The 18,023-nt window shown below is 42.8% G+C and overlaps 1 protein-coding gene across 2 annotated transcripts; it reads right to left on the bottom strand.

The window, feature by feature from the left end:
- Positions 1-879: 879 nt before the first annotated feature.
- On the bottom strand, positions 880-17,762 carry ANAPC7 (anaphase promoting complex subunit 7). 2 transcript variants are annotated; one of them, XM_016203063.2, is made up of 11 exons: positions 17,563-17,762; positions 15,943-16,129; positions 13,980-14,099; positions 10,894-11,005; positions 10,434-10,587; positions 9,529-9,671; positions 7,965-8,082; positions 7,062-7,258; positions 4,638-4,862; positions 3,429-3,579; positions 880-1,740 (listed from the first exon to the last, which is right to left on the bottom strand). In XM_016203063.2, the coding sequence occupies exons 1-11, from the start codon at positions 17,760-17,762 to the stop codon at positions 1,551-1,553; spliced, it is 1,797 nt and encodes a 598-aa protein (XP_016058549.1). In that variant the 3' UTR covers positions 880-1,550. The 2 variants fall into 2 exon arrangements, with proteins under 2 accessions (XP_016058549.1, XP_016058551.1); XM_016203065.2 differs by lacking the exon at positions 17,563-17,762 and adding an exon at positions 17,249-17,313.
- Between the last annotated feature and the right edge of the window lie 261 nt (positions 17,763-18,023).

The raw sequence follows: 18,023 nt of genomic DNA, 5'->3' as shown, positions 1-18,023 counted from the left end.
TCAGCCCAGGGGGACGCTGGGGTGGAGGGGCTGCAATCGGCAGATAACCCCGAGGGACTCTTCGGGGTCTTGGTGACGGGCCTGACAGGCAGACAGAAGATTGGGAGGCGGGGCGGGGCCCCCTCCCCGAGTCGGGGGAATGGCTGCTCAGAGGCAAGCTGAGGCTGCATCCCGGAGTGAGCACTAAGGCCAATGAGCCGTGTCTCCCCCAGGCCACACGGTCACCTGCCATGGCCCCGACAGCTTGCTGGGCTCTTTAGAAACTGCTCTATCAAAGGATGCTCCCCAGGCTTTGGTTTTCATACTGAAAGATACTTTAACAGTAACTTTTTGTCCATTTAAAATTGCAGTTATCAGATGTTCTGAGCTCCTAAACTATACACTTCCATTGTTTTACTTTAGAACTTTCCATTTACATCAAATTCACATTTTGTACCACCTTTGACTAATTTTGCTTAAATGAGAATTTGGGGTTAGTCGTGCCACCATCACCCCACTTCACTTCCTGGTTAACTACATTGTCAAAAGCATCACCTCTTAAACAAGGGGGAGTCTGAGAGCATCCAAGCCCAGGGAATGAACCCCCTGCTGACCCCACAGCAGATGCCAAAACCAGACACGGACCTCAGAGCTCCTGACAGCCAGACAGAAACAGTCTAAAATCTGGCCAAAGGCTCTTCCCCCAGGGAAATTACCAATAAAAATGCAAATGGATGAACCAGCTTAGTGTTACCTGAGGTTCCCAATCCTACTGGCTCCCAACAGTCTGAGAAGAAAGGGAGTCTATGGCAAATAATTCTGGGGTTGAATCAATGCATTGTGAGAGGAGGAAAAAAAAAGAACCTATAAAGAGCTTCCATTCTGATCAACCCAACACCATTACTGTGCAAAAAACAGTTTTATTAGTTAATTACCCAGGTGTACCTCTGGTTCATGCTCTAGGTCACACCTGTATCTCAGATCCGGCCCAGGCTCATAGGCAAGTTACCAGATTAGCAAATAGGAAAACTGTTCTGCAAAATAGCAACTGTCAGCTTAAGGCATTACTAACATTGCAGAAGGAAGCAAGGTTACTAGGGAGGTTTGGACAGCCCAGGATGATTTCTGGGACAGGAAACCCTCTCTGAAAGGGCCAACCCAGGCTGCTGTCCCGATTAGGAGCTGACACTCTTGCTCTGGGTGACAGGTCACTCCTTTCAAACCCATCCACATCACAGACAAAAACACTATTCCTTGGGCTTTCAGATTTGGAAATTAAGTTATATAAAAAGTACTCTGTCCCAGAAGTCCCAGCACATTTGTGGGCCTCCCAGGGGCTCACTCAGGCCTCCCTGGCTGGAGCGGGGAGGGTGGAGACATGTGGAGGTTGGTCAGGCTGTTCTAGAAAATGAAGTCAATACTAGAAATATGGAGCCAAGGGGCAGAAGGCCCTGCTGCAGTCACATGCTGAATCCTTGTCCTCCCAGAGAGCGGGCTCCTACGGGTTCTTTCGGTCCACAGAAGTGCTCAGGGCAGGGCAGGCCAGTGTGGCCACGGAGCTGCCGCCCGCCTCACTGCATGCCGAACCACTGCTCCTGGTCGGCCCACTGGGCCGCCTCACTGTCGCTGCCCTCCAGGTCCCCTTCTTCCCCACTCCCTTCCATGTCGTCCACATCCTCCTCCTGAGTGGCGTCCGTGGGACTCTCCTCCTTCTCCATCTTCTGCATCCCCTCTAGAGACTTCTGGTCATTGGGGTCCAAACTAGGGGACAACAAAACAAAGGAGAGGCCTGAATCTCTGTCTTGCTTCTTGCGGGCTGATGCGTCACCTCCCTGGCACAGCAGTGAAATGACCGCCCAGTCACAGAGAAACTGCTAATGCCTGGCCTCTCCGAACAACTCCAGTTCCACAGGCGGGATCAGGGGAGTCCACCACTAGAAGGAAAAACAGGCGTCTTGTCCCTAATTTTTAGAATCCTCCATTTGGGTTTTTCTCCATTTATTTCTTAAATCTTTCACACATTACCCCTGATGTTATGCTAGAGGAAGCTGTCAGATAACACAAATGAAAAAGTAGTAAACAATCATTAACAGGAAAATTCAAATGTAATTTCTAACGATATTGGGTTTTTAAGCTACAGGGTTACAAAAAATGCTTCTTCGAGCAAAACTGTTCCATGTTCTTAGGATATAATTAAACATATCAGCATTTCAGTAGTTAATCAAAACCATGCTTACCATGGAACAGATCTGTCAACTCTTAGGTTAAACCCCAGGACCCAAAGCAACCCCTACCTGGGCATTCAAGTCTAACAGCTAAGAGCCATTACACATGCAAAAGCCCCCAAAGTTCAAAAGCTCAAGAACATTTATTTACTTGGCTCCTAAGCAATCTTTCCTCTTTTCTTTGTGACCACCACCCAGGCCAGCAGGTATCCAGTCTCTAACAAATCCCACCTCTAATGAAAGTCTGGCATTTTATTTTCTCACTTGTTTCTGGGCTTCCTAAAAGCAAACAAAATCCACATGGGAATCCTGTTCCTACTTATGTAACTGTAGATTGACCTGTAGCATCTCCTCTTCTCTAAAACCTTCCATACAGCTCTCACCCACACCCGGGGCTCCCCACCCTCTGCACTCCCACCTTGCCTTCTAGGGACTGCTATGAAAGCGCTTAGCACGTGGTATCCATCAGTCTGTCCGTCTGAGACTGAGAGCAACTGGAACCGCAGCATCCCCAGTGGTTACTGAGATGCCAGGCACAGGCGTGGTCACGCTCAACTGCTGAGTAAGTGAATGAATGTGATCAGATTCAGTCAGAGACAGGCCTTTACCATGGCCTTAGACACACAGACGACCCTCAAAGAAATCACTTCTGCACTAAGCAGTAAGAATGCCACTATTTATTTAGTATTTACTATGTACCAGGCACAGTGCTAAGAGCTTTACATGGAATAATCATTTAATCCTCATTTAATCATTTAATACCTAATAAGGTAGGTAGATATAGACAAGGAAATCTGTTAGTAACTTGCCCAAGATAACAGGTGGTGAAAGTAGTATTCAAACTTCAAAGTGTAAGTTCTTAACTACTACAGTAGGTAGAAACATGGGAAAGTACTTATAATACTTTGATTTGAAAAAGCAGCATATAAAATATATACATTTAACCCTATAAAAATATGTATATGTGTGGTCAAGGCCAGGAAGATGACTTACACAAATGAAAACAGATGTTATAGTGGTGTGAGCTGGTTATGAGTGAGACGATTCTTTAATGTTGTTAATATACTTAAGAAAAATTTTTTAGAAGTCATAAATTCACAAATTCCTTTTCTAATATTTCTGTTTTCAACTGTGGGCACAATGTGTGTGTTTTCAGAATTCCTGTGACAGTGCCCTGCCTTCTCTACCCATCAGCCTTCCCCCCGCGGGAGGCTAGGTGCCTACCTTAGTGCTATACTATACTGGTCCATTGCTTCCTGATACTCATTGACAGCTACAAGGAAATCTCCTAGGATCCGATGCAGGACACAGTCACTCTGATTAGCTAGTGCGTTCCTCAGCAGCGCAATTCCATCTTCGTATTTCTGCTCTCTGCCTAAAAAAAAAAAATAACCCTCATTTCCCTACTTACACATTTTGAAGATATATTCCCATCTCAAGTCTTATATACAAAACCACAACACGGATCACAATCTGATAATCTATTTGTACATGTCCTCAAGAAACAGTGGTGTGGTAGGAAGTGAGAATAAGTGCATCTGAATTCTTATTCCATTAGGAAGTCTGGAGTTTGGGTTCTGATTTTTTAAAAAATATATCTTTACTGATTTCAGAGAGAGGAAGGGAGAGAGAGTTGAAACATCAATGATGAGACAGTCATTGATCGGCTGCCTCCTGCAGGCCCCCGACTGGGGATCGAGCCCACAACCCGGGCATGTGCCCTGACCAGGAATTGAAACGGGATCTCCTGGAGCCTAGGTTGATGCTCAACTGCTGAGCCACGCCAGCCAGGCTGATATCCCCCCCAGATATTATTCATCTAAATTCAAATAAAAAGCCAGCATGCATTTTATTTGCCAAACTAACCCAAACCCAGGAGTTCATCGTAAATTGGAAACAGACAAACAAACAAACAAAAAACAAGGCTGGCCTTGGTCGTCCCGGTCAGGGCACATATCCAGGTTATGGGTTTGCTATCCAGTTGGGGTGCATGTGGAAAGCAACCTCTCTCTCCCTCTCTCTCTCTCTAATCAAGAAAAACATGTCTTTGGGTGAGGATTAAAAAATAAATAAAATAAAAACCAAACAAGGCTAAACGGGAGATCGTAAAGAGTATACAGATGGGTCAAAACAGCTCAAGTTGGCTCAAACCAGTTATATTCAGTCCAAACTGGTTCAGGACAACTAAACCTGGTCAAAGTGAGCTGAACAGGTAGCAACCAAGTACAGCTCCACAACAGTCAGTTACTGCCAATCCAAGCAGGTCTAAGCCAGCTACATTTGGCTGTGCGAAACCAATTCACCTGGGCTCAGACCTACTGCCAAAGGAACACACTTGTCTGATCGCCTGTAACCAGCAGGACTGGGGAAGCCAACTGAGATAAGCTTTTATACAATGAAAAATGAACAGGGAAGTAAACGAAGTACACTTACTAAGTAGTTCTGCTTTTTTCACCACAGCCTTAATGTAATCCGGCCTTTGGTTCAGGGCTTTATCCAATAAAGTTTTAGCTTTTTCCTGTGTCACTGGGTCTTCGAGACAAACAGTGGCTAACAGGGTAAGGGTCTGTGCATTTGCTCCTAGAGTTTTGTAAACGTTGTTAGCCATTACCATTGCTTCACGAATACTGTTGGAAGCTAAGTAACACTCGATGAGACCTAAAAAAATAAAACACAGAAAGCTCAACCATATTACCATTCCAAGCCAGGCTTCCACTCTGACAGCCCTCCAAGTTATAAACCTTCAACGTTTCAGACAAGAGACAGGCCAGGGGAAACTGATGGTGAGATTAGACTGGAGGGTATGTTGATGGAATAACTAAAAGTGCTCCTCCTCACAGCACTATGGAGATGGACAAAGCCCACAATGCAAAGGCACCTGCCTGATAAACCAAAGCATGCATGCAGCTCAGCTGACTATTAGAGGAAAGAGCACTACACTAGTCATTAGCTGAAATAGTGACAGATGTTTCCAACAAACCGAGGTTTCACTGCCTCTTCACAAGCTGTTAATTTCCAGCTGCGTTCCATCACTGTTAGTTCTAGTTTTAAGCTCCTGTAGTCCAAAGTGAGTGTCCAGTCCTACAAACTAAATGCCCTTGGAAGCAACCCAAGGAGAAAGGAAGACTTTTTTCATTTGAAACATAAAGTTCTCTCCAAAAGCATTTGCTGAGGACTTCCCTAAACTAGATGAAAGCACTTCATCAGATGGACCAAATATACAGAGATTGGCAGCTCCTGCCTCTTTTCATACCCACAGCAAGACAGGCGCCCTATGGGGACACTTCAAGTAGTCAGCTCTCAATTTCTCATGCCAACAAGTCGAGGAGAACAGAGGAAGTACTTTTTGGCACAAAGCACTCATCAAAACAGAAAAACAGCTTAAACCCCAAACCCACACAATCCCTGGCAGATTTTCTCTCCATAGTCCTCCACCCTCGCAGCATTTATAACGTTTGTGCACATTCCACCACACACTATGGTTACTTAACCAGAAATTACCTAACTCTTAAGGGCAACGTGTTGGAGTCAGAATATGGTTGTTTGCAACTACTTACTGAGAAGTTCTACTTCCCTGCTAAAGCCCCACCGGAATGTCAGAAGGAAATGGAAAGAATGCACTTCAGTATCCAGGGGCCCCATCAGTAAAAGAAGCTGGGCTGGAGGTTGCAGGGAGCACCAGAAGGCACAACCAGAGTTACCCTGATCCAGTCTCCAAACAGTAGCTTGAGTGGTGGCAGCTCTTGAAGCCTCACTGATAGCCAGCTAGGGAATGGCCTATGCCCCCAACAACTGGAACCAGTCCGCGTCCAGCACTGTGTAGTGGAGAGATTCAACTGCACCCTTGGGCTCCGGTGAAACAGGCATGCAGTGCAAAGGAATTAGCATGATAAAAGCATCTGGGAGGTAGGAAGTTATGGTTTCAGGATTAAGAATTTAATTTGAAACCAAAAGCTTGGTTTGCTGGGGTTTCTTTTGGAATAAATCCACCATGGGCATAGCTTCTGGCTATCTAAGCAGGTTTGTTCTTTACCCCAACTTACAAATTTTATTTTTCAAATGTGAACTCATCTTCCTTTAACAGCCAATCACTCCTCGACGCCTGGGTTTATTTTTAAATTCTTATAAAAAAATGCTCTGGAGGAACTGCATCTTGTAAGATCTATTTTAAAGTCTGTGACTGAGTCACCAAGTATTCCTGAAGCTGGCACAGCTCCTTTGAACTCCTAGGGTCAGTTCACATGAACAGTACATAACCAACAAAACAAAGTCTGACCCTGAAGGTGCCGCTCTGGAGGTCACAATTAACCGACCAATTCCCACAACCAACACCATCACAGGAACACGGAATTACCCCATGAGTAATGTTGCTCGCCCAAGGTAAGGCAATTGTGAAGAATAAAGACATATAATAACCAAGTGATTCAGCACAGTGCCAGCAAAGGTTCTCATTACTGAGTGGGCCACGTTTGAGAAACCAAAGAAAGGGCCAAAGACTACCTCAACTACTTACTCCCTCACCAAAAACAAAGAATGAGCAAATGAGTTCTGAAAGTACAAAGTGAAAACTCCAGTGAAAGCCCCAGAGTCATTTAAAATGTCGAATGCAGTGATTCTCAAACTTGTCTGCACATTAGCATTACCTGGGATCTTAAAAAACCAGATGCCTATCTCCCACTCCCAAATATTTTGATTTAAATGGTACTGGAGTGCCTTAGCATCAGGATTTTTAAAAGTTCCCCCAGCGGACTCTAATGCACAACCAAGTTTGGGAACTGCCGGCCTAACAAAACCTTCCCTCTCAGTGCTGCAGCCACACCTACAGATTCACACTGTCATCTATAATTTTTATCTTACCTTCATAACAGTCTAAGCGACAAGGTGCAAGCCGTATAGCCTCCCGAAAGTGGATTATTGCTTCTTGGACTCTGCCCATGTTCCTGAGTGCTGCTCCCTTAAGCAGCAAAGCCTGAACACTATTACTGTTCAGCTGAATGGCCTTGGCTCCTAAATAGAGGGCCCGGGAGTAGCGTTTGCTATAGAAGCTATGACACCTGAAGAAGAAAACAACCAAAAGTCATCTGAGAGAAGACTAAAGGCATGCCATGTTTTCATTGTGCTTTGTTGTTCTTCACAATGCTGCGTTTTTTGCAAACTGAAGGTAAGACCCTCCACCAACAAAAATGTTATGGCCCACTTTACTGCAGTAGTTGGAACCGGACCTGCAGTATCTCCGCGGTATGCCTGTATAAAGAAACTGCATCCAAAAATCAGAGAAGGCCCTCCACACAATCCTTATTACAAACCACACTTAACCTAAGATATTAGTGAAAGAGCAGAACAAAAAAATCTACTAAATATTTATTTTTAAGGGGGAAATCTTGATATGGAAGGAGAAAACTATGGTAAAGAACCTGATGATCTGGGTATGTTATCAGATTAGAGACATTCAGAGAATTTATAAAGCCAGGTCAATAACAAAGCAGCAGCTCCTGCGTTGAGCACGAGCACTCACTATCTAGGTTAATACCTACCCCATGAAGCAGGGGCGTCACCCCCATTTTCCAAAGGAGAAAAGACTCAGGTAAATCACGTGTTCAAAGTCAAAGACCATAATTTGAGTCCAAGTCAGATTATCTCTTAAACCTGTCTGATTATCTCTTAAACCTGTGTTTTCAAGCTATATTCTATTCAAGAAGAACCACAATTTCCTAAAGAATCTGCTCGAAACTGGGGAGAAAAGGGAGTGCATAAACATACCCAGAGACTACCCAAGGTTCTGCATGCTGATCAGAAATATTGAAAAGGCGGCAGCCAAGATTCTCCACATCTTCCAGCCGCCCTTCTCGTGCCAGGAGGTAGCCATATACATCCATTCCTACAAAGGAAGAGGCCCTTTAAACAAAGCAGCAGGGGTCCTTATAAAGGAGCAGCACCATCCTCAGAGCCCACACTGAGCTCCTTCAGGGTCTGAGCCCTTTCCACCATCATGAGCGCCTTCCATCAGCATTCAAGTTCCCAACAAAATGACTTATAAAAAGAAAAAACACATCCAAAACTAAAGAAAAAGCAAAGGAGTAGGACCTACCTCACAATTGGAAAGCCTGTTATTTTCAGGAACTGTTTGTCCCTACATCCTGTGGCGTGATATACAACTATCCTAACTCATAACTAGAAAGGCCCAAAAAAGGTATCAAGTAAGTCTCTCTTCCAAGAGGTCTAGGCACAGTCAGGAATACACACTTAATATGCCAGTTGGTCTTGGAAAAATGTTAGTCTATTCCAGAAAAAGCATCTAGTTCTTTCTGGAGTCTAGAAAATCATCCCCCTCCCCCTTTATTCTCTTATGCTCTATAAAAAGGGCCCCATGCTCACCGTCACGTGTCTCTTACCACCATTTCCCTCCATTCCTTGCTACCCCTTCCGATTCCCAGGAAAATGTGTCTCAAGCCAAGATTACTGCAACACTCCCTGCCGGCCCTGACTCTGGTCTGAGCTTCTAATTCCAAGCTGCTGACAACTGCCAGACTAGTATTTCTAAAACACCATTTTCATCATGGGCATGGGTCACTTGGAGAAGAGAAATAAGCACTGGGCAAGAGCCCTTAAGCAAACAAACTCGTCTTTCTGAATCTGTTTCCTCCTCTCCGTGCTCTGGCATTCTTGTGGCTTAAGAGTCTACAAGACCATTTATTATAATAACAAGGTCATTCTGATGGCCTTTTCTGGGCCTTTACGAGCAGACCTCAGCCTTTCTGTCTGACCTTATTTCCCACGTTAGTCCTGAGCACACACCTTCACTTACTGCCCATCACCCAACAGTCACCCTTTAAGTCCCTGTGGCTTACCCCTTCAACTACCATCTTCTTTCAGATCAGTAATTTGTGTTATTTCCACTCTTAGTTACTTCCCTTAATTACCTTATCCCTTTTTCAGTATCTGTTCATTTACTCCCTTTTAACTATACTAAGGACACAGTAAAGCTAAATCCCCTAAAAGGGTATTATGGTTCTGGGGATGCCATCCAAACTGTCAGGCACATCATAAATCCATAAATCTATAAATCACAAGGAGAGGCTACGACTCCTTGCAAAAGAAAAAATGCTAAATAATGACCTGTGGTGAGATGACACTGGAATGAAGCAAAAACAACTGCTCAAGTGGAATTACAAGCGTTAGAGACATGTAGGGACCTACAGGCTACTGTAATACACTTACAAACGATTTCCATGAAAACCGGTATCAGATCATGCTACATTTTCTTCCTATTTTCTCTAACCTGCCCCTCTAGCACTACTTCCACCCTGCCCCGAGAATTACTTACCTTTTATCAGATAAGGATCCAACATCTGTGCTTGTTCAAATTTGAGGACAGAGTTTTTATTGTCTCCAGCTCTGAAGTACAGATCTGCTAAGCTTCCCAGTAGATCCACGTTATCTCGCAATAATGACTTTTTCTCTAGAGAACTTTAAGATATTAAACATTGAACCTTAAAAAAAATCTGTTATAAATCCTCAAAGTTGTTGAATCTATGGGTGACAGGCATATAGGCACTACTTTCTTTTGTGTATCTATTAAATTTTTCATAATAATAAAAAAAAAAACCTTTAAAAACAAACTGTGCACACCAGAGTTTCTTATTCTGAGCTTAAGATTTTAAAAAAAGTTATACAGGATAAGATAGCAAATATACAGAATAAAGCAGCAATCTCTCATTACCTAGAGAGAACTTTCTGGTTGCAGTTTTTCAATGGACAACATATGCTATATGATGTTAAATGTACGTTATTCAAGAGTGATAGCTCCTTGTTACTCAACCAAATGCCTGGTAACACAAATCCTAGGCTCTTGTCCTTGATTTTACCTGCCTAGAAAGAAAATCCCAGTCCTAGGGACACAACTCAGATCAGATGCTGCAATAAACTATGCTTCTGGGGTGTGCAAAAAGATGTCTTCCAGATTTAGACATGACACACTAAGGCAGTCTGCTTTGCAAGGGTCACTACTTTTGCAAGTGCAGAGCCAAACTCGGTCCAAGTTTACATTTAACAGGTGCTTAGCAGAGATTATTACATTTGGTACATTAAGAGACTAACAAAGCCCAGGGACAACTGGCTGCAACACCAAGAAATAAGCATCTAATTTTTCTGTTTTGCTAATTTAGATACATCAGATCTCCTTACAAGCAAAGGGCCTCAAGAACATTTAATTAATTTTGTGACTCTCACCAGATGGTATTGATTGCTCTTGAATTGTCACCAGTATGCACAAAAGCATATGCTTTGATCCACACAGAGAGCCAGTCCAAGTTAGGCACGGTCTGGATCACGTTCATGGTCATTGATGCCACCTCTGCACCTTTTACCGATAGCGACAGCAAACCTAACCCAACAGAAAGCAGAAGAAAGAAGGTGAGGCACGGCATCTGTCTTCCACAGTGCAAGCAGAACAGGCTGCTCTTTCACAGGCTACGAGGCAACCACTCCCCTATTCGAATCAAGACGCATATGACAAACATAACTTAATATTTCTTGATCAGTGAAATACATGACAACAGTAATCTATTAAATCACTCTCTAAAGGTGAAACTTTTAAAAAAATAAAGTTATTCTTATGTACTTCCAAGACTGAGAACTATTACATTAGAGAGTAAACACTCCATGAACGTAGGCAGAGAATGACGTGTACCCAGAATGGCATCGAGAGCTAATGGGCATTGCCTCAGCACTTCCTTATAGCTGGTGACTGAAGGGCGCTCCTGACCAGCTTTCTTGTACAAGTTTGCCAGCATCATGTTTATCTGTAATAAAAAAACAAAAGACAGTAAGATTAAGTGCATATTGCAAAGAAAATAATTCACCATCAATTTAAGTCCTGATTTTTATTACCAGCTAGTATTTTATTTTTAATGGAAAATCTATGCACAGCCCCATGGAAATAAACAAAGACCAACCCCATTCTTCAAACAGAAAATAACTACCTTTGCTTTTCCTATGTCCTCCCATTTCTAAAGGGAAAATCAAATTCCTTTCACTTACCCAACCAAAAGGTCCCATAATATCTGGACCAAAGATGCTGCCTCTGGAAATGGCAGTAACATTCATTTGAAAAATGTTACAGAATTTGAATTACCTTGATTCTTTCTTGATCTTAAGACAGAAGATGAACTACCCTAGAAGTGCTCAAGTTTACATATTTTAAATGCAATTAACATCAAGCCATAGAAAGTGAGGAATTCTTAACATAGCTAGTTAAAAAAGATCAGATGCATTTTCCCCAAAAAGGAAACGACAGACACAAAAGCACAATACTTGTCTTCTGACAATTAGCCTAGCAGCTAGACTCTATCTAGCCTTTCTCATGCTTAAAGCTTTGACCGATAGGTACTATCTGACTCATCAAAGTTATGCTACAAAAATCAAACCCTAACTGAGCTTTAGAGATGACAACAACCCAGAGATTAATTACACTATTTAAATAGCACAATTCAAATATGCAACTCCGGAAAGCTCTATTAAAATAACCTTTTCAAAAATGCAACAGGGAAAACTTGAAAAAAACTAAAAGTTCCAAAGACTGTAGAAGTTACAGGGAAGGTATAAATAATCTTAAAAGTTCAAAGGAAAAAACATATTAACCTAAGGAAGCAATCAACATGAGGGTACAAAAGAAAAAAAGCCAATCCCAATCTCTTCAATTATCTGTAGCTTCGTACACCAGATATTTACTCAAAAAAGTGGCTCTGAAGAGGAAGAACATGTTCCAATTATGGATGTACAGCATATAAAACAATCTAGTATGGCATAAGTCCATACTGATTCAAACAATGAAATAATACAATACTAGAAATAAAACTATTTTTCATTTGGCCTCAGGTTTTTCCATTTTAGGCTATGTTGAAAATGCGAAAGAAGGTACTTAAAGGAAAACTCCAGTATTAGTGTCAATACTTAAAAAGAATAAGAGCTTTAAGAACCTTTCCTGACCGCTTGTTATTAACAAACCATGACTGATGGGCCAACAAATATTAAAATTCCCTTTAAACTACCTGGCACTTCAAAAGAATGAGTTTTAAGTACTACCTAGTGAGAAAGTCAATTCTTTTTAAAACAGATACTGGGAACATCGCAAAGTCACCTTCCACCAGTTATAAACACAAGCAGTCATCATTTTCTAAAAACTGAGTGAGAAACTGGATGTTGGCATATTTGCTCTTGAAGTTTAAGATTTACCAAGATATAATAATCTCACACTGGAATTTTCCTTTAAAACGTGAAGGAATGTGTGGCGATGTTTACCATACATTAACAGACGTTCATTTAGACGTATTCTGACTCACTTCCTTGTCCTGTACACAGACTGAGAAGCCAGTTAACTCCCTAACGGACAAGAAAGAAAAACTGTAAATATTATAGGTTTATGTTTGAGGCACACATCTTTGTTTGCTCCTGGCTACAACAGCTCTACAGATGAAGGATATGTACTCCTAATAAATGCGGATTCCTCTTAAAATGACAGCAGTAAACACCAAAGTGCTGGATACCACAAAACTGAGCTTCTCTGTCATTACTCATTGCCCCCAAACTCCTTGAAGTCATTTTTCCTCCTTGAGGAAATAATGGTGTATTTCCAATAAGATAATGAACAGGTATAATTCAAAGTTTATAATCAAAACAGCAGCTTCCAAAAGGAAGGTATTCTTCACATACGCAAAAAATTATTTTCCGGGCAAGTCTTTCATAGGGAACCAGAACACAACTTGGTGTATAACATTCAAGCTTATTATGAGGCAGGATAGTCTATAATATGCTCCCAAATGTTTTTAATAGCAGCCACCACCATAAAATATACTGAGGAAATAGCTTAACTGTAAAAATTCAGAAAAAAGTAAATACATTCTCATTATGAGGAGATAAACACATTCTCATCAAGTTTGGTTACTTTTCAAACTCAGGAACATTTAGGTGGAAAAACACTAAATACACTAGGTCCTTACTGCTTAGATTCCTTTTCTTTTAATGATAGCAGGATGAACACAGCCATCTTATAGATAAAATTCCTCACTGTTAAGCACAAGTTACACAGAACAGTTTTTCAATGAAGTGAGACAGGTGAGAGTATAAGGCAGAATATTAAACACTGATAGGAATTCAATCCTAAGAGCAAGGATTTGCATTGGTCCCCTAAACTGGATTTAAAAGAAAAAAAAGTTCAGATTGGTAACTTGCCCAAGTACACATTACACGCCACTTGTACGCCCAAAACTCAGACAAGACACCAGGTCTTTTGATTTTAGTTAAAGGTGTTCTATTCACTATAATGTGTTGCCAAATCTAACACAAATACGTATCTCACACACAAATAAGTACAAAAGGCTCTTGTAGACTTGATTTTGAAATGAAAGGATTAATAAAACCACTCACATTATCAAATGGATACACCTACAGAATGAAAAAATAAGGGTCTAAAACAGTCTTGTTGACACCTGGAAGTGCACTGCAACTCATTCTTTTCTACAGTAAGAAAGACCAAAGACTAAGCACTTGTAGTATTCTCCAACTACCATTTTCATCAGCTGAATTTTCAGGGTCCCATCAGAAACTCACTCTTCTATCTCTCTGAATCCCTAACTCCATTAACAAGGGATCAAACTGAAAATTAGAGGCAAGAGTAAAATGTTCAGATGGACTCCCTAATGTGTAAAGAAAATGGAAGAAGAGTGGTGGAAGGAATGGGAGTTGAAAATGATGTAACAAATGGTTAATTCAACTTACTTTGGGAGTTCTTTGTCTTGAAGGGATCCCATCAAGTATAGCAATGGCATCTTTATCTTGTTTTAGCATTGTGTAACATTCAGCCATTTTGTATTTCACTTCAATTTCAGATGGAAGACACTAAGAGGGAATGAAAACATCTCTTCAAAATATTATTTAAACAGTATGGCGGTTCTTCAAAATGTTAAACATAGGGTTACCGCATCACCCAGCAATTCTGCTCCTACTTATACAGCCAAGACAACTGAAAGCACATATCCACATAAAAACCTACACACAAATGTTCATAACATCATTAATTATAAACAAAAAATGAAAACCCAAATGTCCAACAGATAAGATATGGCATACCCATATTTTATGGATATGCCATATTATTTGGCAATAAAAAGGAATTAAGAACTGATTCATTCTATAACATGGGTCAACCTTGAAAATATTATACTAAGAACCAGACACAAAAGGCCACATATTGTATGGTTCGATTCATATGGCATGTCCAGAATAGGTAAATCCATAGAGACAAAAAGGTTAGTGATTCCCAGGGGTTGGGGAAATAATGGGCACTGGGTTTTTCTAGGGTGATGAAAATACTCTGGAATTAGACAGTGGTGATGGTTGCACAATTTTGTGAATATACTAAAACTCACAGAATTGTGAATTTTATGAGAATTATATATCTCAATTTTTAAGAAAGTTCTTAACTAAATGTAGTTAATTCAGACAAAAGGTTTAGCATGGTGCTTGGCATACTGAGTGCTAAGAAAGTTGGCTACTTATGAATGATCCTATGTGGATGATTATGACTTCCATTCAGTGTCAGAAAACAGAAAATCCTGGCAATGAGCTCTTTAATAACAAAACAATAAAGGTTTTACATAAAGAGATATTAAACAAGATGAAGATCTACATGCTTTAAAAAAGCAAATACATGAATCTGTCTCTTTTTAATGTGGAAAAATACAAAGTAGAAAAAAAATGACTTATAGTTTCACTCCCAGTTCATTCTACTGACATTCCTTTTAAATATAAGTTGCATGTATAATTTAAATTTAAAGACAGGTTTAAACTGAAAAGTAAAAGTTCCCCTCTCCCTAAAGCTTTCAACCGCTAAATTTATTTCCTTCACACACAAAATCTTTCATGTATATTATCATATATATTTTAGGCATATTCCAGGATATATTTATGTCTCTATAAACCATCCCCCCTTTAAATAAGTACTGAACACACTGCTTCAAACTTTATTTTCTTTACTAATATGTACGGTTCTTTCCAAACCAGCACATACACTTCTATCTCATTTTTCATTTAATAGTTCCATTATATTCCATCTTATGGCTAAACTATAATTAACTAGACCTAACCAATGAACACTTTTGCTTCCAGTTTCTTACCATTATAAACAATGCTGCAATAAACAGCCTTAAGTATATATCCTGTAAATCTTTTGTGAGTCTACTATTAGGGTTAATTTCTAGCAATGGGATGGCTCCATCAAATGGTGAAATTACAAAACCCCCTTCATTTATTTAACTAATTATTAAGCAACTATCAAAACTGGCAGTAATTCTTAGATTTCCCATATATTTCCCCAGGTACTCAGTCATAAAATTTGAGTTACATTTTAAAGTTGTACTTTCATTAACATTCTAAAGACACTTCAGATTTTGAGTTCTGTTTGTATAAAACGGAGGAACAATGCATGACTGTGGTAAAAACCCAGATAATTCATGGTTCATTCCATTTTTAGATTTATCCAGAGTGAATTTTGCTTTTAGCCCTTAATGCTTGGTTGGATGCATTCTTTCACCTAAGTAGTTTTTCATCTTTGTTTCTCCAGTCAAGTTCCCTTTAAAATTACATTTTATTTTACCATCTTCTACATCTAATCATCAGTCTTGTAAATTATTTCAGTCTCTCTCACTGCCCCTCCCCCATCACAGTTCTTGTCTCCAATTACCTGACTTTGTGGAGTGGATGTAGAATTGCCAGTTGAAGGCCTCACTTTTGAAGTTTTACTTAGGGCTTTCTTCTGCTGTAAAGCCATGGTATACTTACTCACAGCATTGCGATACTCCTTATCATGGAACAGAGAATCTGCGTGATACACCAAAAGCTGGTACTTCTGAGATGGGGAGAATAACTCACTAGAAGACAAAGAAAGTATACCCCCTACGTGGGTTGTTTTGAAATGTCAGAAAGCACGTGCCCGCCCTTAATGTCCCTTCTTAGCGTCCAGCCTAGCACAAAGCCTATGTAATGACAGTTTACAAAAACGTAAAACGTACCAGACATCGGGGCCCCTCCGCTCCCTAAACGCCGCCTTCAGGGTGCGGGCACGCCTTTAGCACGCTCCACAAGCGCGCGGGCGCTTTCTGAACACAGGCGCCGGGCGCACTTCGCTGGGAGTTAAGAGTGATGGAAAATATAGACCTTAAACGTTCTCACCAGTGAGAAAAAACCAACACAACAAAAAACTGTAACTGCGCCCATAGTGAGGGGCGTTAACTAGACTTACGGTGGCGATCATTTCACAATAGACACAAATATTCGATCGTTACGGGTGTTCACCTGAAACTAATGTAACGTTCCATGTCAACTGCACCTCGATTTTTAAAAAATTCAGTGATGCCGACTATAAAACAGGGCAAAGGGGGCAGGAGAGTGAGGGCTGAGGGACAATCCCGGTGAGCGGAGGCGAGTTGAGCGGGAGAGACGCCGGCGTGGGAACCTGGGCACGGAGGCGGCGGGGCGAGCGCGAGCGCCCCGAGCTGAGCAGCAGCGGGCGGGGTGCGAGCACCGGACAGGACAGGCCGGGAGGGAGGCGGGAGGCCAGCGAGCAGAGGACACGGGAGCCGACCGGGGAGAAAAAGATGCCTGGCCCCGCAGGCCAAGCGATGGGGCTTTAATTTCAGCACAACGGAGGCGACGTTTAGGCCGCAGAGCGACCCGCCCGCAGGGCTGCCCAGAGCCCTGCGCCCCTTGGCTCGTGAGACCCGACAACGCGAGAGGGGCGCTCGCGACTCCGCACAAAGGCGCCACTCCCACCCATCGGGGTGTCTCCCGTGTCCAGGGCTTTGCCGAGGCGAGAGCGCGGGCCCTCCTAATACCCTCCGAGGGGAAAACGCGCCTCAGATGCGGGACGAAGGAATAAAACCAGGAGACGGCGCCTCTGAGGGAGGGAGAAAAACGTTCTTTCAGGGAGGAGGTGGGAGGGGACGAGTCCGCCCAGCGATGTGACAGTCGCTATGGCCGGTGACAGGTACCTCAGGAAACCCTACGCTCCCAACTTTCGGGGAACCCTCGCCAGGGTCGTCCTCAGAGCCTCTTCCATTTCTCGAAGCCGCCGCCGCCGCCGCCGCTCCAAACATCCCCCAGCGCCGGGCGCGACGCCGGGACCCAGTGAACTCAACTTGCGTTCCTAAGTCGGCTCCGCCCGGCGAGGCCCTCGCTGACCCCGGCGCCTCCGCCTGAGGCCCGCGACCGCTCCTTCCCGCCAGTCCCCAGGCCCCCTCAGCCCCCGCTCCCAAACAGGCGCCGCGTTCTCCTCAGCCCCAGGCCGCTCCCCGCCTCAACTCACGGGTTGTTATTACTCATTGTAAGTAACAAGCTGCTGAGGAGCCGCACGTTGGAGTGCAGCCCAGCGGCCGCCATGTCTCGCACGTGGTCTATCACATTCATCCTGCCCGGCAAGGCCGCGGGGAGCGGTGGCAGCGGCACCAAAAGCCGGTAGGAGAACCTTAGAGAAAACTCCAAAATGGCGGCTTCGCCGGGGTCCATCGGGTCCACATGTGGCTCCGCCCCCCTGGAAAATAGGCAACTACGGAAGTGCCTTAATAAAAAAAAAAAACACACACAAAAACCCCTCCGTTTCTTCCCCACCCCCTTTCCGGTGGAATGGTGGGGTTTGGGGGTTTTTGTTTGTTTTGTTTGCGCAGAAGCCACGTCGCCATTCCGAGTTGCATGCTTTCCTGAGGACTTGCACAGATGCGCCGGGGACAAAAGGCGCCTCCGCGTGAATGCATGCTCGAAGGAAACGAG

The sequence above is a fragment of the Miniopterus natalensis genome, chromosome 20, assembly GCF_054644295.1.
Source record: "Miniopterus natalensis isolate mMinNat1 chromosome 20, mMinNat1.hap1, whole genome shotgun sequence".
In the NCBI taxonomy this organism is placed as follows: Eukaryota; Metazoa; Chordata; class Mammalia; order Chiroptera; family Miniopteridae; genus Miniopterus; species Miniopterus natalensis.
The sequence above is the reverse complement of the archived record's forward strand: the minus strand, read 5'-3'. Positions and strand labels throughout refer to the sequence as shown.